The following is a 21,429-nucleotide window of genomic DNA, read 5'->3' as shown; positions in this document are numbered from 1 at the left end:
GAAGAAAAGATACGACCAACCTAGACAGCATATTAAAAAGCAGAGACATTACTTTGCTGACAAAGATCCCTCTAATCAAAGCTGTAGTTTTTCCAGTAGTCATGTATGGATGTGAAAGTTGCACTATAAAGAAAGCTGAGTCCTGAAGAATTGATGCTTTTGAACTGTGGTGTTGGAAAAGACTCTTGAGAGTCCCTTGGACTGCAAGGAGATCAAACCAGGCAGTCTTAAAGTAAATCAACCCTGAATATTCATTGGAAGGGCTGATGCTGAAGCTGAAGTTCTAATATTTTGGCCCCCTGATGTGAAGAGTCAACTCACTGGAAAAGACCCTGATCCTGGGAAAGATTGAGGGCAGGAGGAGAAGGGGATGACAGAGGATGAGATGGTTGGATGGAATCACTGACTCAACAGACCTGAGTTTGAACAAACTCCTGGAGATAGTGAGGGACAGGGAGGCCTGGCATGCTACAGTTCATGGAGTTGCAAAGAGTTGGATACAACTTAGGGACTGAACAACAACAATAGCTGATAATATTAAAATGATTTTAATTACCAGTAGTAGTAGACACCTGTTTCTGTAAGGTGCTTGCTGTGAATATGGCCATCTGTGATACTTTCTGACTCTCCCCCTAGTTGTTAGTCTACTTCATGACCTCTTAGAATTCACTCAGTAATGGTCAGACCTCTCCCAGCCCATGATTTATTCCATACTTCTGATGTAAAACTTATCAGACCTGATTGTGCGTTATATTCAGAAGTCAGTGTCAAAAAAAAAAAAATGGAATTGAGGTTTTAGGCCTTATTTCTTTAACAGTCTGTCTCTCTTCTTCCCCTCTCTCAATTCTCTGGAGGTCTTTCCCTCAGAAGGGCCTCAGTGGAATTTCCAGTACTTCCCTCTCTTTAAAAGGACTTGTGGTTTTCTTTCCTCTCTCAGTTACCAGGAACTTGAGTGGAAGGAGAAATGCCATGGAAGTAGCCGAAAACCTTATTACTCTTCTTATGCTGCAGCTTCTGTTTTCATGTAAAAAGGAATTAAATTGTGGTCATTATGTCAGACTGGATATGGTTTCCCATCCCATCCCTTCTTTTGCCATGAAGATGTAGACATTTTTAATACCTTGTATTTTGTGTGTACAAAGGCAGTCCTAAGTTAATGGCCCCAGAAGATAGTTGAGTCTTTAGAGCTAATTTGTAGTAGTAAGATATTTTATGTGGGTAGATGCAGTGATTTCAGTTTTATTAATGGGTCCGTATTATCATATAACCTTTGCTTTTGAAAAAAAATTTTTTTAATATATATATATACTTTATCTGAAAGGTCATAGGGATTAAAAACCAATTCTGTGAACTCAGATCATGTGAAAACATGATGTTAGAGGGTAGCCTTGTCAGTCTTGCAGGGTGGTTTTCCAGACGTAGGGGAGGCCCTTGGTTCGTGCTTAGTAATAACGCTGCCAATTGACTGAAAGTTTAGCAAAGACTGTGCCAGGACCCCTCAGTTCTCCAGTCTTCTTTTAACCCTCGAACCCTATAATCATACGAAACAGATTCCAGATATATGGCACATTGTACTTAGCATGATTCAGAGTTTCTCCTTCAGATTGTGAATTCATGTCTGAAGGGAGAATATCGGGCACACAGTTCGATGACTTCTGAATGTCTCACGGCCTTTTCTGACATTCCGCCGCCCCTGGCACACGGTTTTGTTTTAATTCCACAGAGCAGACCGTAGTGTGCCCATCCACCTTCTGACAGCTAAAGCAGCAGAGAGAATTAGGGTGCCTCTGTTGCTGAGCTCATGCATGCGTGTGCACACACACAGACACATACCCTTAAACCATGCACGCACGCACGCACACACACACACCCTTAAACCTTCTATTTCTGCTCCCTTTGTTGTCCCCACCCCATTAGCCAAGTAAACAGTCGTTTTAGCAGTTTTAGATTTCTGGGCAGATACATTAGTTCTGCACTTTGCAGTTTTGGATTATGTGGGTATTGCTTCACCACGGCCTTTGGCTGTGAGTGTGAGTGTGTGTGTGCGCGCGCGCGCACGCGTGCGCCTGTGCAGGGGAGTGTGAGGTGAAGCTGAAGATCGGGACGGTGGCCTGGCGCCTGTGTTTATACAGGAGGTGACTCACAGAGCAGTGCTGATGTTCACCGTAGTGACCGTGTGACACCTGGCTCCCAGGTGTCCCGGACGCCTCTGCCCAGGCTTGGGGAAGGAGAAGGGTAAGAAAGATGGGTGGGGCAGTAGGTATTATTACTGTAGGTTAGGGTAGTGTAAGATCTCTGCTAAGAGTGTGTTTAAGTTTTGAAGGTAGAATTCAATTTGGATCCCACCTTATTCACGTTCTCATTGAATTGTGAAACCTCAAATTTTAGCTTTTATTGACATTCATTCAGTTACCTCGAAGGACTGTCAGGAGTTTTAAAATGAGCTTTGTTGTTGTTCTCTAGTCACTGAGTCTTGTCCAAATCTGTTGTGACCCCCTGCCCTGCCAGCCTCCTCTGTTGATGGGATTTTCCAGGCAAGAATACTGCCTGGGTTGCCATTTCCTTCTCCAGGGGATCTTCCCAAGCCAGGGATCAAACCCGTATCTCCTACATTGGCAGGTGGATCCTTTTACCGCTGAGCCACCAGGGAAGCATATATATGTACATCCAGCATATGTGTCTATGTTTATATATAGCCTATGTGTGTGTGTATTATATGTATGTGTATATATATATGTGCACACACACACACACATAACCGTTCTCTTTCAAAAAGAAAAATAACCTTGAAGGGCTAAGCGTGAGCCCCCTGGGAAGCCCTGAATAAACGGGAAATGCTCTCATTGCTGGTGAGGTTTGTGAGTGAGAACCATCACATTGTTCGGGTCCAGTCACCTCTCAGTATCTGCAGGGCGCTGGGTTCCAGGAGCCCCACAGACCCCAGGATCCACAGGTGCTCTGGGCCCTTCGTCCACCCTCTGTGTCTGTGGTTCCATCCACCAACCATGGATCGTAAATATAGTAGCACATATACGTGGGGAAACAATCCACCTTATCAGTGTACCCATGCAGTTCAAACCTGTCTTGTTAAAGGGTCAGCTATAGTTATTCTGACTGAAATAGGTATTGTCTGTCTAATTTGGAAATGAAATGAGGCTGTGTGTATGTTGTTTGGGGTGATAAGTATTAAAGAATTTGAGAGGAGTCTTCTAAATTAAAGGTCTTCACTTTGCAGACGAGGGTACTCTCTATATTTAAAAGTGTTAGCGAGCTTGTCACTTTCCTCAGACCACACAGTCTAGGAAGTAAGAAACTAGGTTTGAACCTGGGTCTGTCCTCTCACGAAGCCTCTAGAAGTAGCCTGATTAGTAATCTTACTGACACTGTCTCTTACAGTAATTATTCCATTCTTTGGACTCTGCTTCCATTTTTATGTTTTTGAAACCATTTCCTACTCCTGGAACCTGAGTTTCTCTCTCCCCGCCTTCTGCCTGGTGAAACCCACAGACTCGTACAGCTAGAGGAACCATAGTGCCTACAGAGGCTGCCCCCTCACGCTGTACGTGAGGCCTGGAGAAGCAGAGATGCTCTGAGGTCAGGCAACTTAGGAGTCTCATAGCCAGGATTTGAACGTGGAGTTTTCCATACTTTCCCATTGGTTCTTCCATGGTAGCACCGTTTACTCTTTAAACCTTCTTGTCTCCATGTAGGTGTAGGGGCAGACGTGAGAGCAGGTAAACCTGGGTTCAGATTATGATTCTACCACTGGTAGGAGCTTTAGAACTTTGGAGCAGATATTTAACCTTTTTGTACCTTGATTTCCTCGTCTGACAAATGGGGATTTAGTAGTACTGCTGCTCAGGGTTGTGGTGAGGGTTAAATGGGCTGTTATTTGGAAAGCTCTGAGAATGGTGCCTGGAACAGAGATTATTGGTGATAGCGACAATTACTGTCAGTATTATTAGTGATAGAGGCAGGAAGGAAGGATGCGGCCCAACCGAGCATCTCGAGTGCTGAGGGCTGCAGTAAGAACCTCTGGGGTTGAGAGTTGGGAGCAGGACCCGTATCAGAAGAGTCCAGGGTTTAAGACTTCACCTTCCAATGCAGGGGGATCCCTGGTCCCTGAGTTAAGATCCCACATGCCTCACAGCCAAGGACCCAAAACACAAACAGCAGAAGTAACAGTGTAACAGACTCAATAAAGACTTTACAAATGGGGGAGGGGGGAAGGGGGAGGTCCTTAGCTGCAGAAGTAACAGTACAACAAATTCAATAAAGACACATGCAGGAGTGGGGTGGTGGGGGAGGTCCTTAGCTGCCAGCTTTCACCCACATGTGACATTGTGAAGTGCACTGGTCCGCTTGCTTGAGGGGCATGGTTTGTGTTTCTTTAAACCTCTGGAGGGCTTAGATCCCTGTGGTTAGCTGCTGCTGCTGGCAGGGGGTTAGGGGGGTGGGTATGTGTGTGGATGTGTGTGTGTGTTCAGCTTCTACTCAGTGTCCTGAGCTTGGTGGACGTCCAGATAGATGTTAGTGATTTTTTCCCCCTACCAGGGATTGAGCCTGGGCCTGAGCAGTGAAAGCACCGCATCCTAACCACTGGCCCACCAGGGAACCCCCCAGATGTTAGTTGTTAAATGTGACAGAACAGTTTCAAAGAAGTTATTTTCTGCCAGGAAAACCACCCAAACCTTAACTACCTGAACCAGCTGATTTGTTCCTGCTAAAGTTGTCTTATATAATCAGGCTGGCTGCCCTGCAAAGAAAGATGAATATTTTTCCCCCTAATTTCATTTTGTGTAATAGATGTATACATTCAGTGTATTTGTTGAATTGAAATGCATATCTGAGTATACATACAGAGCCATGCCCATGCGGGCAGAGGATGCTTGATTCCCACAGCCTTTCTAGAAGGAATTCAGCTGGGAAGGCAATGGGAGCAACTGGTGGAGTTATGCATTCGAGTGGAGACTGGTTTCCGGGGTTCATGAGCCTGTCCCTCTGGCTTTAGTAGGCATCCTGGCCTGTCACCCCAAGTATAGGGCGGGCTCCTTGCAGACAGGGGCGTAACTGTCACTGCTACTTCTCCATTTGTAAGCGATGCTTTACAGAACTCGCACACCATGATGTTTAGCATCACACCTGATAGATTCTGCTTCATGGTTGTGTGAATCTGGGCAGTTTATCTCTTGAAGCCTCAAGAGTTATCTGTAACGTGAGGACAGTACACACCATATAAATTTGTTGTGTTGAGAAAATGACACATCAGGTGCCTGGTGTGTCATGGGTTCTTGGTTAGTCAGTACTTGTTCCCATCCTTAGATTACACACCAGTGAGAGACTTTTCGTCACAAAGGAAAGCCTTTAAAGAGGCTCCTGGGGGGAAAGGGACTTCCTTGGTGGCTCAGATGGTGAAGAATCTGCCTGCAATGCCAGGAGACCCAGCTTCGATCCCTGGGTTGGGAAGATCCCCTGGAGAAGGGAATGGCAACCCTCTCCAGTGTTCTTGCTTGGAGAATCCCATGGACAGAGGGGCCTGATGGGCTACAGTCCATGGGGTCACAAAGAGTCATACACGACTAAGCGACTAAACACACACTGTGGGGGTGGGGGGAAGTCTGTAGAATATAGATTTACTTCTCTTGTTGGTCACATGGGGAAGAAAAATGATTGTTTTCTCTTTCAAAGACAGCAGAAAGCTTAGTTTGCTCTGCCGGGTGGGAAGCCTCTGTTGGTTGCGCCCGTGGTCTGGGGAGTGGCACTCAGGGACCCTCCAGCTCATCCAGAAGTCAGGATGGGCTCTGCATGTGGGTGGTCTCTGGGAGCCTGGCCCTCAGGTGCCTGCAGTTCCTCAGGCAGCGCGCCAGGCGGCGCAGCTCACTCAGAAACACCAACTCCAGTTTATTTTCTCATCAGAAAGATATTTATGGAAGAAATGATGATGTTAGGAGCATAGTTCCAACCAGCTGAGATCAGTGCCTGAAGGTGGAGGAAAAGTGTGTTTTGGTGAATACATTCCGCATCTTGGAAATGCATAACATTGCTGAAAACCCCAGGGAGATCTGATTTTCCAGGAATGCCTCCCTGCGGGAACAGTGCTCACACCTTCCCGGTCTAGACACCAGTGGAGCTCCCTAGGGTGGCAGGTAGCTTGCTGCCTGATGTCAGAGCTCATGCATTCTCTACCCCTCTGGGCAGTGGGCACCGTGGTCTCTGGCCCTGGCATTGCATCATCCCTGTGCAAACCGGGCGATTTCTTTGAAGTTCTCTTTGCATTACAAGAAAGAATGGGCATCTCAGAGCGAAAGTTATTTCCTCTGCCTTGAATTGCTTCATAATAGTGACGTGAAATCAGGTCGCGTGCTTGGTGCCTGCTCAGTTGCTTCAGTCGTGTCTGACTCTTTGCCATCTTATGGACCGTGCCCTGCCAGGCTCTGTCAGCGGGGTACTGGAGCCTCAGTCCAGTTCCTGCCGGGTGACCCGTGGAAGTGACTTTTTCCCTGCTGGGTTTCCAGATCCAGGGCTGCTCAGGAGCCTTCCCACTGGACACTAGGCCTCATCACAAGGTCCTTGAGCTTTCATTCTTTAATTTGTTCAAGTTGAACGAATTAGTGTATATTGAGATTTTCAGAGACTGTTAATGCCAAACATTATGCTGCCAGCATGGTGGCAACTGGAATACAAAATTAACCTGTTATTTGGTAGGGGAACCGGGGCTTCCCAGGTGGCTACTGGGAAGCACCTGCCTGCCAATGCAGGAGACAGGGAGACGCAGATTCAGTCTCTAGGTTGGGAAGATCCCCTGGAGAAGGTAATGGCCACTCACTCCAGTATTGTTGCCTGGAGAAATCTCATGGACAGAGAAGCCTGGTGAGCTATAGTCCATGGGGTCGCAGACAATCAGACATGACTGATTGACGGAACAACAACAACAGGGGAACCAATTGATATTTGCAAATAGCACTTGTGAAAAATGAATTAGAGATGGAGTTTTGTGAAGTGTGGAAGATTACTGTCAGAGCTTGGGGGAAGGAGGGGGAACGTGTATGTCACGCAGGAAGAGCTGAGATTGCCGCCGCCGCCCTGTCTTTCAGGAGGAGGGCTCTGATCTGTCTCCCTCCTGCCTGTGTCTCCTTAGGTCATGACTGCTGCGAGACAGTGAAGGTGCTGCTCTGCGCTTCCAAAGAGGGCCTGCCTGTGTTTGTGGTGGCGGAAGAGGACTTCCAGTTCATCCAGGATGAGGCCTATGACGCAGCCCAGTTCCTGGCCACCAGTGCTGGCAACCAGCAGGCCCTGAACTTCACCCGTTTCCTGGATCGCTCAGGACCCCCGTCCTCGGACGTGAACTCCCTCGATGAGAAAGTTGCCCTGGCCTTCAGGCACCTGAAGCTGCCAGCGGAGTGGAACGTGTTGGGGACAGACGCAACCTCACACGGTAAGGACCTCGGATGACCCGCAGCCTTTGAGCTTGGGATTCTTTGTTTTTGGATGGGGCTGCTTTCCGTTGGGGATGCTCCTCCCGTCTCCACGGTGGCTGCATAGACTGTGCCGTTAGAGGAGCAGAGTGGCCTCAGTGGCGCCTCTCCTGGGTCCTCCTGCCGAGCTGTCAGGCCAGTTCTTGTCGGGAAACGACCCCACAGAGGGCTCACTCAGAGCGGCAGCTGTCAGTTAGAGTAGCCGGTGGCTCGATGCCCTTCCGTGGCCCGACTGCACGCTTGATCTCCTGTGTATAGAGAGAGGCCCGTCCTTCATGAGGAGGGCAGCAGAGGAACGTTTGACACTTCTTTCTAAAGATCAAAGACAGGATTTTCATTATTGTATTCTCAAGGTGTCTAGGAATTCCATGAGGCTGGAAGAAGGAAAAGACAGGGGAGTAATCAGGAGGGGCACGCAGGGGAGCTAACCAAGGCCTGGAGCACCCACCCCGCACGTTTGTAACCAGAGTGCCCTCACTCTGGTCTATTTCATCTGCTCGGGACTCCACTTTTTAAAAAGCAGTGATGTAGTAGGTATCTATATATGTTCCTCTTTTTCTGACAGGGGATTTCCTGTGTCATTATTCTTGTGGTAAATGACACCTGTTAGATGTTGTGAATGTTTGTGTGTGTACACACACACACATCTGATGAAGCAGCATATACCTGGAGTCCAGCGAACAGCGTCATCTTTCCCTCCTGAGTGCAGATCTAATGGAAAGATTTATGAGTTACGCAGAGATCAGAGCGTTTGCTTTGTTCCTAACAGAAACTGAATGGAAAGGCTGACATCAGTCCACTTGCCGGAAGGGGTTGCTTATCCTCTCGACTCTTATCTCTGGAAGAACAGGACAGTCACAGGACCGCCCTGCAGTGTTCCTGACTTTGGTTATTGTGTTATGAAGGGGTCGCCCAGAAGGCCCCCGCCCCCCCGCAGGCAGGCAGACCCTGACTGAGGAGGAGTGCCCAGCGGGGCTGAACCGGGAGGGTGCTCAGTTCCCCACTCTCTAGACCCACCAGATAGTTGTGTTCTTCTCATGGAAGAAGGGCAGCGAGGTTTTGCTAGCTTTAGTTCTCTTAGACCCACTGAATTTAAGGACTGGGGCAGTGACCAGCTGCAGGAAGGGGCCCCCACTGTCAGGGGCTTCCTGTCAAGATAAGACCGGGCACTCCTGCCAGGTGAAATACAAGAGGAACTTTGGATGCTCAAATGAAGGGAAAAAGCATTTATCCTTTTTCTTTTTAACATAGTGCCTGAGAAACCTCTGCATTACTGAGATCTAGAGATCAGAAGATTTGCCATTATATCGGACAGTGGGCACTTTTCCAGAAACCTAATGTTCAGACATTTCTAGCTCCTCCTGTCACCCTCCCCCCTACATATTGATTTGTTTGTTTGTTGATTGATTGATTGTTCTGGGCCTTCATCGTCTTGTGTGGGCTTTCCCTACTTGCGATGAGGGGGCCACTCTTCGTTGTGGTGCGTGGGCTTCTCTGCGGTGGCTCCTCTCACTGCAGTGGCGTCTCTTACTGCAGAGCACGGGCTCTGGGTAAGCTTCAGTCGTTGCAGCATGCAAGCTCAGTGGTTGTGGCTCACGGGCTTAGTTGCTCCGGCATGTGGAATCGTCCCAGATCAGGGATCGAACCCCTGACCCCTGCATTGGCAGGAGGATTTCTCTCCAGTGCTTCACCAGGGAAGTCCACTCCTGCGGTTTCTGTGTTGTGATTGGAATGATTATTCTGGTTGCCATTCATAAATCAGTATCAAGAAGGGTTGCATTAGTTATTTATGGGGCATAAAGTTGTTTTGTGTGATTTTGCTTTGTCTTGTTTAAAGAAGGCACAGGAATTGGATAGTTTGTTCATGTCACCTGGTTAGAAAGAACTGTAGGAAAAGCATAGGTCTGAGACGTTAGACATATATCCTTCTCTTCTCTGGGTCTTAGCATCTTTGTCTTTAATAGGAAGCTTGCCAGATTTAGTATTTTTATGGTCTTTCCGTGTACTTCTTAAGTTTCTGTTGTACAGGAAGGCTAACTCAAATTTGGGCACTTAAGGAAGTGCCTGAAAACCACAGTAAGGCACTGTTGCACATTTTCAGGAAGGCCAGGCGCTCGCGAGGACGCACAACCGCATCGCAGATCTTGCTGGAAGAGAGCCGCCCCAGGAAACGGTTTGCGGTCTCCTATGAAGTTAGATTTATTATGTGACCTAGCATTCCCGCTTTTCGCTGTATGTCCTAGAAAAATGAAAAGTTACATTTAGTTAAGAAATCTTTGCCCTAATGTACCTGTAGCAGCATTATTTACAATCACCCCAAGCTAGAAACAACCCAGATCTCCCTCACTGTACACAGACTGTGGTACGCCATGCGATGGAATACTACTCAGCCATAAAAAGGAGTGATCTGTTGACATGCACATAAACCTGCATGCATTTTAAATGTATTGCACTAAGAAGTCAGATTCCAAAGTTACTCTGTGACTCAATTTATATGATTCTCTAGAAAGGGCCCTGGAGAAGGGAATGGCAACCCACTCCAGTATTCTTGCCTGGAGAATCCCATGGACAGAAGAGCCTGGTGGGCTACAGTCCAAGGGGTCGCAAAGAGGCTGACACAACTGAGCAGCTTTCACTCACTCACTCACTAGAAAGAGCAAAATTGTAGGGACAGAAAATAGATTAGTAGTTTCCAGGGGCTTGAAGTAGGGGAAAGGTCTGACCACAAAGGGGTGTCCTGGGGAGATTCTTTGGGTGTTGGATGGTTGTGTGTCTTGGTTGTAATCCTGGAAATCCTGGAGATTTCAATGGACAGAGGAACCTGGCAGGAGATGGTCCATGGGGGTTGCAGAAGAGTCAACTAAACAACAGACAAAGCGTCAGTAACAGGTCCTTGCTTATTGTTGGGTGGTGGTGGGTTGAGTCGCTCAGTGGTGTCCAACTCTTTCTGATCTTGTGGGCTGTAGCCCACCAGGCTCCTCTGTCCCTGAGATTTCCCAGGCAAGAATACTGGAGCCATTCACTTCTCCAGGGGATCTTCCTGACCCAGGGATGGAACCTGGGTCTCCTGCACATCTCCTGCATGCAGGTGGATTCTTTACTGCTTGAGCCACCAGGGAAGGGGGACAAATGCAAAGAAGCAGTCTGCTTAGAGCAGAGAGTTGCACATCAGATGCTTTTTGAAAGATGTTTAAAGGAAGAAGGTAAGTCAGCTTGGTGCCTGGGGTAATCACACAGCTAAATAGAGCACTTGTTACATAACAGCACTGCTTCCTGGTGAAAGCTGGGTGTTTACAGGTGTTCCAGCCTGATACTTATACAAAGAAGTGAGGGAGGATTTATGGTTAATCCTCCCACTCTAATCGTTTAGATGCATTGCTTTTTAACTTTTAAGGCTCAGGTCACTAACTCCTTTGGAAATAGCTCCGATTTTTCCGGATGGAAAAAAACACATAGGAACCTGCCTGCAAAATTGTACATATTGTTTCAGGAGTCAATCTCCCTGAACCACAGGCATTAAGAACATGACATTAAGAACTCTTGGCTTTAGCAGGGAACTCAAACCCAGGGCTCTGTAACAACCTAGAGGGGTGGGACGGGGAGGGAGGTTCTAGTGGAAGGGGTCGTATATGTATACCTGTGGCTGATTCCTGTTGATGTTTGGCAGAAGCCAACACAATACTGTAAAGCAATTATCCTTCAATTAAAAATAAATTAAAAACAATAAAAGAACTCTTGGCTTAGGCTTGATATTATGAAGTGGAAAAAGCATAAGCTGCAGGGTCAGTTTGTTACCATCCTGGCTTCATTGCAAGAGTGTGTGCAGAATATTTAATCTCTCTGTTTCTCAATTTCTTCATCTGTAAAACGGAGGAAAATATATCCTGGAGTATGTGCTAGTTTGCAGGCTTTTAAAAAATTTATTGTTGTTAAACTTTTTTTTTTTTTAATTTAAATTTTGGCTGCGCTGGGCTCCGTAGCTGTGGCATCTGGGCTCTAAAGCACGCAGGTTCGGTAGTTGCAATGTGCAGGCTTCTGCAGTTGCAGAGCTTTGGCTTAGTTCCCCGGCAGCATATAGGATCCTGGTTCCCCAACTGGGGATTGAATTCATGTTCCCTGCATTGCAGGGTGGATTCTTAACCAGTGGACCAGCAGGAAAGTTCCAGGCGCTTCATTTTTAGCATGCCATGACCAGTATCTAGTACCTTTTGGACAAGACAGTGATGAGCTCTGATGTGGGAAAGCAGCATGTTCTATAAAAGGACTTAAAAAAAAAAAACTTCTTTGAAGCAGAATGAGATTTTTTTTTAGCTTATTTCTAGAGTCTTTCCTTACCCATACATCATCAAGAGGGAGTTTGTCTGCTTTATCCTCCTCAGTGTTCTTTACTTCCTAGTTACATGAAGCACTGGACTTTTTTTTTGCCTTAGTTCTGCCTTAAAGGCAAATAATACGGGTTCATGTGGGTGGAGGGTGAATGGTGGGGTGGGAGTATCTTCCCTCTGAGCTACCGAGTTTCACTGAGTTGTCTCAGGTTTTCAGCACCTGTGGTTAGTGAAAGGGTGAACTAAGACAGTTTTTCCCCTGAAAGACCCTCGTACAGTGGCAGTCAGCATAACTTTCTGGTAATAGAAGGTGGGCCTTGAAAGCCCTACTCTGAAGAAAGCAAAGAGGAGCAAGGTCCTGGGGGAAGCCTACCTTCTTATTTAGATGGTGTTGTATAACTAACCGAGAAGATCTGATCATCTCTGGGGTGGAGAGAGTTGGGGTGGAGAGAAGGGTGAGCCAGGTTTCAGCCAGTTTGCACTAAACTTGTGTTCTCAGTTCTTTGTATCTGGTGTTTGGTTAGTGAAACCACAACGGTAATCATTTGAGGTTTTAATTCCCATACCTTTTCCAGATTGCTTGATAGCTTTCCATGGAAATTTTTCCTTAGCTGCTCTCACTAGACTTTTTGTATGTTTTCACCTATTCGTAGCTGCTAAAAAAGAAAATAAGCAAAGATATTTTATAATATATAATAATAATCTATAGGATTGACTCCAAGACAGGTGTTTCCTCATTATGGAGCACTTTAGCTCCAAAAGGTTTTATTGCCTCTCAAACCTTGACTCCGTCACAAGGTCATGCGTGGCGTGTTTCCAGATGCCCGTTTCTCGCATGGGCCTGCTGCTGCCCGTCCCCACGAGGCATGAGAATTCCTGCATCATTCCGGACCTGAGGTTTATTTGAGGAGTCAGTAGGAAGAATGGAGATTTTGGAGTCTCCCAGATACACATTCAAAGGGCACTGCGAGCAGGGTGGCTCCAGCGGTAGGAAAAGCACATGTAGCCTTGGATTACCATTTTGTTCACAGAAGTTGGGACCCTTTGCTTAGACAGAAAAGCCGATGACTTGAAAAGGTGCAGCCGTCTCTCATGAGGCACAGCCCCTTTCTCTGCCGAGCTGAGTGTGAGGGAAGCTTCCAGCACATGAGTAGATAGGAAGCAAGACACTTCCTCCTGCCTTCTCCATGGGAAGCTGGGTCCAGGCCCACAGAGCTATTTTTTTTCCCAGTTGAAAATAGTTGAACAGGAAAATCAACCAACCAGCATAAGGCCCTTGAAGTAACACTGAAACAGAAAGGGAATGGAAGAGGGTCATGAGTATTCAGATGGTGGCCTCTCTAATTTTCATTAAGAAACCCAAGAAAATTCAGAAGAGGTTTTTCATTTGCCCTTTAAGAGATTGAAGAAGTCAGACCCGTTATAAAATCAGAGAAGGAAGCAATGAGGGAGAAAAAAATACAAGTTTAATGATTGTGTTAATCAGGGTTGCCCAGAGAACCAGAACCGGTAGGAAGATGATTTCAGGGAATGGCTTGCACAGTTGTGGAGACTTAGCTAAGCAAGCCCAAAATTTGGAGGGCGAGAGTAGAAGAGAAGATCGGGGCAAGCTGAAACCCACCAGCGTGAGCCAAGGCTGTCCTCCCTGGACAGGAGGGGAAGTCCCACGCTGGATGGCCTGCACAGCCACAGGCTGACACCGTCCTCTTCTGGCAGGGTTTCTTCTCTGTCCAGGGGAATCTCAGCTGTGTCGTTAAAGCCTTCCAGCTGGTTTGGTTAGGCCTTCCCAGATTAGCTAGGATAATCTTCCTTATTAAATCAACTGATTAGGCCCTTTAATTACATCTGCAGAAAAGCCATCACAATGAGGGCAAAGATGGAAGGGAGTTGTCTTAAATGATGCAAGGACAACCAGAATGCCATAGCATAATTAAATTCAGATTGGGGACAAAGGACCCAATTGACATCATAGGAAATGCAGTTAGTGATCTGAATAGCAAAGTTGAGCAGCTCTCCCAGTTACAGAGAAAACACAAAGATCGCAAGAGAGAAAACAGAACAGAGGTCAATTCCAAATTGTAGATCTTCTGGATTTTAAACTGAGATGAAAGGAACAAAAGCAATGATGAAACTGTGTGTTAGATAAGAAAAATTACTTTTGGAGGAAAACAAGAGAAGGTGCTTCTTAAGCTACAGCATGAGAATGCTTGTGTGGTTTTGTTTTGTTTTGTTTTAAACAAAAAGCGATGGGATGGAGTAACGGAGAGGGATCGGTTTCTAGACTCAAGACAGAAGCATCTTCAGATCTTGCTGATTTTTGCTGTGGGCAGTTATTAACCTGTCTTCATCCGCGGAAAGAGGATAACGAGGCCTTATAGGGTTATTGTGAGAATGGAAAGAGTGAATACAAAGCACCTAGCCCAGTGCATGGCTTTGAGCAGCCTTCACCAGATATTACTATTCTTATTACCTGTTGACTGCAAAGAGGGGGCGGCCTAAAAGCAGACGTGGCACCTTCTCCTAAGGACTGTAGGATGAGATTTGGGGTCCCCCGGGTGCCGGAATCGGGGTGCCAGTTTCAAGCAGGTGTATTGCCTTGTTATTGGAACTCTGCCTTTTGAAGGCTGAGCTGACTCAGAGCACATGAGGGATGAGGAAGACTGGGGGTGCAGAGGAACTGCTTTAAGGAGGTGCCATCTAGTGAGGCCGGATTAACCAGTCTGTAAAAAATCATCGAGTTCCCTGGCAGTGCCTTACTCACTTTTTTGTATTTGTAAGGGTGTCAGAGTGCTTGCAAACAAGCACAAGGCACAAGTCACGTGGTGATACTTGATCTTTTCTGAAAATTCTTCCCGTCCGTCCTTCTGGCCTGGCCACCTGCTCTGAGTTGTTTATTCATATTGGCACCCACACGTGCACCGGTTCCTTCCGTAGCGTTGATGTCTTTCCAGCCTTATGCCTCTGTCACCCATCATATAAACCGTTTAGTGTGCTGAGTTCTGTAAGGACAGTGTAAAATATGAAAGATGGTTTTTGCCTCCCAGGAAACTTAACCCAGCAATAAGGAGACTAGACTAAGGCATGTGTGACGTTAGAAGACAGTGCAGTTCATATACAGTTGCAGGGTTGCGATGCATTTATTCTTACCCTACTGCTCACATCTGAAGCATCAGGGACTTAAATGTAAGGGGAAAACACTGGGGTCCAAGAAGGGTGAGCGTGCCTGGTGGGGTAGGTCGAGACCTCCGGGAAGCTTTGGAGAATGAGAGATGGTAGCGCAGCTGAGGGGGCAAAAGCAGGCACAACCCCAGGGCACCATTCCCATTCTGAGTGGTACTCCCTGGGGTCAGGTAAGCCCAGCCTCATCATTCCAAGTCGGACGAGGTGCAGAGAGTGTTGCCAGCGAACCTGGATTGTGATTGGAGGTCAGGAGGGACAGAGCAGAGAGCGGGGAAGGGCAGGAACGCAACATTCACTGAACACCCGCCACAGCCTTCACCTGACAAGCGTCTCGCCCACCCCTCTGAGCTGTTACTGCGGCCGTGGGAGCAGAGGTGGTGGCACCCCACTCCAGGGAGGCAGGGAGGAGAGCTCCGAGAGCTGAAACGGGTTGTGTCCACTCACACGGACAGTAAATGCCAAATGGGAACCCAGGTTTGTCTGACTCCAAAGCCCTTCCTCCCTCTGCCACTTTCAGAGTGACTCTGTACCAAGACGGGGCCTTGGCTTCAGGTGAAACAGGCACGTAGTTTTCCTTCTGAGATTGTTAGCCTATCCTCTTGGAATTGGTCTTTCTTATTATGCCAGAAGATGCATTTCTTTCTTAAACAAACAACAAAAAAAGCTGCCACTGCCAGCAATTTGATTTGCCCTTCATGTGGGAGAATAAAAAGACCTGTGTGTACTTAACAAGCAGAACCTGTTTTTAGTGTTTAACTAGCCAACTCCTCTCTGGGTGATATATTTTTTTTTAAGTAATTATATTTTTTGATACACCCATCTAAGCCCCAACAGCTATTCCCCTTGGATCCTGATCCCCATGTAGCGAGGCTGCATTCACTTCTTAAATTTTTTCTGTCTGTCTGTCTGTCTTCCTCCCTCCCTCCCCTCCCAGTATGTGTGCAGTCACCCTTAACGTCTGCATTAAATCAGAATATAGAAATGGTTCCTCTTTTGTAGGACTGTCTCCTATAGGAGATTTGGCCTCTCATCCTTTTTTCTAGCTTTGTTTTGTCTTTGAGAGATGATTCTACTCTGCCACGGTAAAATTGTTCATGCTATATGTTGAGGCTTAATGGTATGCTGTCAGGGGCTTGGAGGCAGTGGCGTTGACCTGAACCATCCTTTTCTTCTTTTGCTCTGGGTTTTCATGTTCTCCTCCCTGATCTTCGTCTTGTCCGCTGTCTGCAGATGGTGGCCCCCGAGAGACGTTGATGCATTTCGCCGTGCGGCTGGGGCTGCTGAGGTTGACATGGTTCCTGCTGCAGAAGCCAGGTGGCCGCGGAGCTCTGAGCATCCACAACCAGGAAGGAGCGACACCCGTGAGCCTGGCCTTGGAGCGGGGTTATCACAAGCTGCACAGGCTCCTGACCGAGTAAGTGCGCCTTCTCCCATTTCCTCCTTCTGGGCCGGCCCCACCCCCGGATTCACAGTAACCCCGCCCACGTGGCATCTCCAGCCTTAGCTGGGAAGTAAACCCTCAGCTCTGTGCCTTGCCTTTCGCTGGAGGTCGGTAAGCTTGCTCCTGCTCAGCACTTCATTGTCTGAGAGGAACACACGTAAGTCACCTTCCCTTTTCTTGCCTTTCCTCAGCTTTCTCTGCCCTCACTGTTTCTTGCCTCTTAAATTTTACTGAAAACTCAGAATAAGTCTGGTCTGTAGGGGTAGCACTCTGTGATCCAGGGCATCCAGTTTCCCCAGCTTAGTCCAAGAGGGAACAGACTTTCTGGGCCTTATATTTTTTTCCCCCGATATGTCTTTAATTCTTGAAAGAGTTAACTCAAAGCAAATACTTGTAATAATTGCATATAGAAAGTATGCTGAACCACTGCGTTTTGGTTTGAATGTAATTTCTATAAATAAAATGGAGAGCAGTGGTCTCTTCATACAAGGAGCAGTAAAAAGCAACCGAGTTGTCCTGGAAACGTGCTGTCGGAAATCCTGCCTGTGTGTTTGTGGGTCCAGTTGTTACACATTCTGACTCTTCAGAGAGTGCTTGGAAGGAAGGCCGTTCGTCAAAACATTCAAAGAGTTCGTCTTCCTTTTTTCTTGAGTAAATAGAAAAATAAATGCATTAGGACAGCCAACACTTTTTTTTTTTTAACTTCTTATTTGGTATTGGGATATCCACAAAAACAGTTGTGATAGTTTCAGATGAACAGTGAAGGGACTCAGCCATCCATATGCATGTATCCATTCTCCCCAGCCAGTACTTTTCTTCGGAGTATTTATAAAAGACAGAAAATGTCAACTATAATTTCTCTTATTTAGTGTATTCTTTACTGCTTTATGATCATCACCATCTTTTCCACCACATGAGCAAGAATCAATCCCATTGGATCTGTGTTCTTTAGCAATCGAGGGACCCTTGTAAATTAAGTCAGTCTTTGCAATTTCTCAGGTATTTTACCCATGTTAGATTCGATTTAGTTGCCTTTTATTTTTTACTAAACTGTGTGTGTATGTGGTGGGGGGTAGTCTGGAAGGGCCCAGAAGAGATCTCAATGTAATGTAACTTCCTGTTATACAAATGGGGGTGGGGGGTTGTTTGTTTTTCGTTACCTGCCCCATGGTTATAACGTCCCCAGTCACTCCAAACAGGAGGTTCCTTGCGGAAAGCTTTCTGATGGGTGCCTCCAATCCAGTGACAGCGGGAGGGGGCACACCTCACGTCAGATGAGCTGTGGATATTTGAGCTCTCCCGGGACACTATTCCAGAGGGCAATGCGTTCCGTTCCCTCGCACTTCCCATCTGGCTGTGACTGGATTCCTTCTGCTTGTCTGCCTCACGGCCTCCAGAAGACAAGCCTCGTCCCATCAACTCCATATTACTGCTGTGAAGTTCAAGTGCAGTTTTCTCCAGATTCAGTCTTAGAGCACAGAGGTTTTGCTGGGAAGCAGAGTTGGTTACGGATTGCCATCCAGATGGGGAAATAGAATGATTACAACAGCTTCTTTATATGCCGGGAGAGGATGTCACAAGACCATTCTTGCAGCACAGCTTTAAGGAAACTAGAGTATGTGTTTTTGGAGGAGAGACTTTGCTTTGCTTTATACTGCCACCTCTGTTACATGTGAGACAGCCGCTTTGCTCCTTTCGAAAGGGAGTAGGTAAAGGAAAGCCAGCTTGAGAAGTCTCGCTCACAGTAGGGCAGTACAGTAGGGCTACAGCAGGGCCATAGGGGCACCCTGTCACAGATCTAGCTCTGGACTGAGATTCTTCTGGCTGTTACTGTTCTGCAGCCTAGAAAAAGTGCCAAGTCCTAATTGTTGTTCAGTCGCTAAGTCATGTCCCACTCTTTGCAACCCATGGACTGTAGCACACCAGGCTTCCCTGTCCTTCACTATCTCCCAGAGTTTGCTCAAATTCATGTCCATTGAGTCAGTGATGCCATCCAACCATCTCATTCTCTGTCATCCCCTTCTCCTGCCACCTTCAGTCTTTCTGAGCATCAGGGTCTTTTCAATGAGTCGGCTCTTCACCTCAGGTGGCCAAAGTATTGGAGCTTTAGCTTCAGCATCTGTCCTTCCAATGAGTATTCAGGGTTGATTTCCTTGAGGATGGACTGGTTTGGATCTCCTTGCAGTCCAAGGGACTCTCAAGAGTCTCAAGAGTCATAGTTAGCAATTTAAGAAATGATCAGGAGGTGATTTTACTACATCCCTCACTCTTCCTGTGATGTCATTAGACTCTTCTAGAATTCCCAGCATAAAGAGTCAGGAGAGATGAGATCATCTTTAGCAGATGAGGAAGCTGAGATCCAGAGTGGCAGAGTGCGGGGATGAGAGTGACAAGGTGGTCGAGCCAGAAACAGAAGCTGCATCTCCTGGGAAGCTGGCCAGAGTGGCCGGGCTCCCCGCTAAGATTCGGAGAACCCAAGAGGAGACTTCCTGGGATCCACAGCCTTTGAAATTAACAGAAATTTATGCATGTGTGTTTCTGAATAAAGAGTTCATTTGTGAAATTCACAGTGAGATTTGTGGGAAGTTAAGAATTGCTGTGCTGTGTGATAGTTATCTTTCTTAGTAGTTCACTAAAATCTTTAGACTTGGGTATGCTTACTCCTTCTCCCTTTCAAATTGTAAATTCTCACTTAGGCCTGTCTCTTACCCTCCCATTCAGTTAATATGAAGTTGAAGTATCGTTTGTATCCATTTTACATTAATTGTAACTGTTTACAGTTTAGCCTTAGCTGAAACATCATGTTTATTTCAGTCCCTTTATACCTCTCCCAAGAGAAATCTGTTGTTTTGATTCTTTGCTGCTTATACCGAGTGTTTTGAGCGGGGAACTGAAAGGTGCTGTGCCGATTTGGGTCCAAGTTCTTTCTGCGTTTGTGTCCCTAAGGCTTATTTCCATAGTCTGTTTTGAATGACTGAGTCATTGCTATGTGAAATGTGCTTCGGGTTAAAAGCTTTCTCTTAAGTAAGACTCATGTCTATAGGGAACCTCTGTTTAGGACATTTTGGGGAGTTCCCCTTTTCTGTAACCTGTAGCTATTAATTTTCACTTTGTTAAGTGACAGGGAAGAGAGAACTTTTGTTGACTTAGAGCTCTTTTGCTTTAGTTTTTATTTTGACTAGGGCTTCTCTGGTGGCTTGGTTGTGAAGAATCCGCTGGCCAATGCAGGAGATACAGGAGATGTGGGTTCAGTCCCTGGGTTGGGAAGATCCCCTGGAATAGGAAATGGCACCCCACTGCAGTATTCTTGGCTAGAAAACTCCATGGACAGAGGAGCCTGGTGGGCTATGGTCCATGAGGTCACAAGAGTGGGACACAATTAAGCACACGTCTTCATATTTTGATCTACATTGTGAATATGGATGCATTTGAATCTGAAAATTCACCTTAAATAAAATGTTAACCAGTTTTGCCTGAGAAATCTTACTCCTTGAAGAGGACCCTGCCCATCTGCACCTACTTCTTTTAGATGGATGCACAGTCATCTCCCATGTTTTGAGGAGCTAGTTGCACACCCCGCCCAAGGTTCCTCAGTGATGGGCAGAGCAGGGAGGCAACCCAGGTCTTCAGGCTCTTAGGTGAGGATGCTTGGGAATGACGGCGTTAGAGAAGCGTTGCATCGGCATCGTCTAACAGGAGAATGTTAGAGCTGGGAGCTACCTGATATCTCGTTCATTTAGTGACAAATAAGCAGCCTTAGGACCTGGGTCACTCATTAGAGCTGAGACCCAGAGGCAATTCATGGTAAAGGCAAAGTGTGCAAACTTTGGGGTCAAGTCTAAGTTTGTGTTTTGGCTCTGCCATTTTTAGCCGTGGTAGTTTGGACCCATGAAGTCACTTTTCCTCTCTGAGCTTCAGTAATATCTACTTCCTAGAATGATGGCTGAGGGCTGGGCGTGTACAGTGTCAGAAATCAGGGTTTATTGATCACACAGTTTATGGTTGTTTTTGGGAACACATAAAGGGGCTATAACTATATATCATCTTGAAGAGAGACAGTCTAGTATGGTGGGATTGCTTAGGGATGAAAAAGTTAGTATCTGTGTTTCCCCCACTTAGTGCACAAGTGACTCAGAAAAAGTCACTCTCCCACTTGAGTCTCATGTTTCTCCTCCCTTATGGATAATATCTCATCTGTCTACACCATAGGTTGTTAGAACCAAGTGAGATTTGTGCAGATGCCTTATTAAAGTCAAAGGGACTCTGGATGAAAGTGTCCTGTGTAGTCATAAAATCACGGAAATGATTTTCACTGATCAGTGAAGCTCACCTTCCCGTTGATTAATCTGCCTACACTGTCCTTTTTGTAATGTTAATTATAGTTGTCTGTGAATTACAGTCTGTAGAGAGGTTGGGAGAGTTGTAGCGGGGCAGTCTGGTTTTGAGTCCAGGGTCTGCCTGTGTAGAGCGAGCTGCGTGATGTTGGGTGATCCACTCATGTGATGTCTCAGTGCCTTGTTTATAGCATGGGAAGAGTAAGAGGGACCGTCTTTAGAGAGTTGCTTTGAGAAAAGAATGCATAGCGTTTCAGGGAGTGGGGCACAGCACATGGCTGACATAGATGTCATCTACCCTTTTATTATTTTCCCTTTCCTTCCTTAATTGTCCTTTCCTTCATATATTAAGAAAAATATGCCCAAAATGTTGGACGTCTTTTCAGGCAGCGTTTGAACACTGCTGTTTGATAAGACTTTGAAATTATTTCCCAGTGTAGCAGATAACACTTGAAAAGATTAGCGTAGCTCTGATACATACAGTGATGTCGGCGCCTCCGGGCTGTTGGAGCTAGATGGATAAGGAATCGTTTACAGCGCTATCACCCTTATAGGAAGAGTTATTTCTTTGAGGAATTGCCACTCCCCAGTGTTGACATAAAAGTGCTGAAATATTTTATTTGCCCAAAGAATGAGTTTGAAAGGATTTGTCCTAACAGTACTTCACCTCCTTT

At 46.4% G+C, this 21,429-nt stretch overlaps 1 protein-coding gene across 11 annotated transcripts in view; it reads left to right on the top strand.

The window, feature by feature from the left end:
- Positions 1–21,429, top strand: part of AKAP13 (A-kinase anchoring protein 13) — a 322,494-nt gene that overhangs the window by 129,157 nt on the left and 171,908 nt on the right. For 10 of the 11 annotated variants that reach the window (XM_044933352.2, XM_044933353.2, XM_044933355.2 and 7 more), the window contains 2 exons: positions 7,139–7,435; positions 16,211–16,394. In XM_044933352.2, coding sequence (XP_044789287.2) covers positions 7,139–7,435; positions 16,211–16,394 — 481 coding nt within the window. Of the gene's footprint in view, positions 1–7,138; positions 7,436–16,210; positions 16,395–16,474; positions 16,579–21,429 lie in introns of those variants that run through there. The other variant, XM_044933359.2, reaches the window with a different exon arrangement.

The sequence above is a fragment of the Bubalus bubalis genome, chromosome 20 (assembly GCF_019923935.1).
Source record: "Bubalus bubalis isolate 160015118507 breed Murrah chromosome 20, NDDB_SH_1, whole genome shotgun sequence".
Classification (NCBI taxonomy): Eukaryota; Metazoa; Chordata; class Mammalia; order Artiodactyla; family Bovidae; genus Bubalus; species Bubalus bubalis.
Note: the sequence above shows the minus strand (reverse complement) of the source record. Positions and strands in the feature narration are given on the sequence as shown.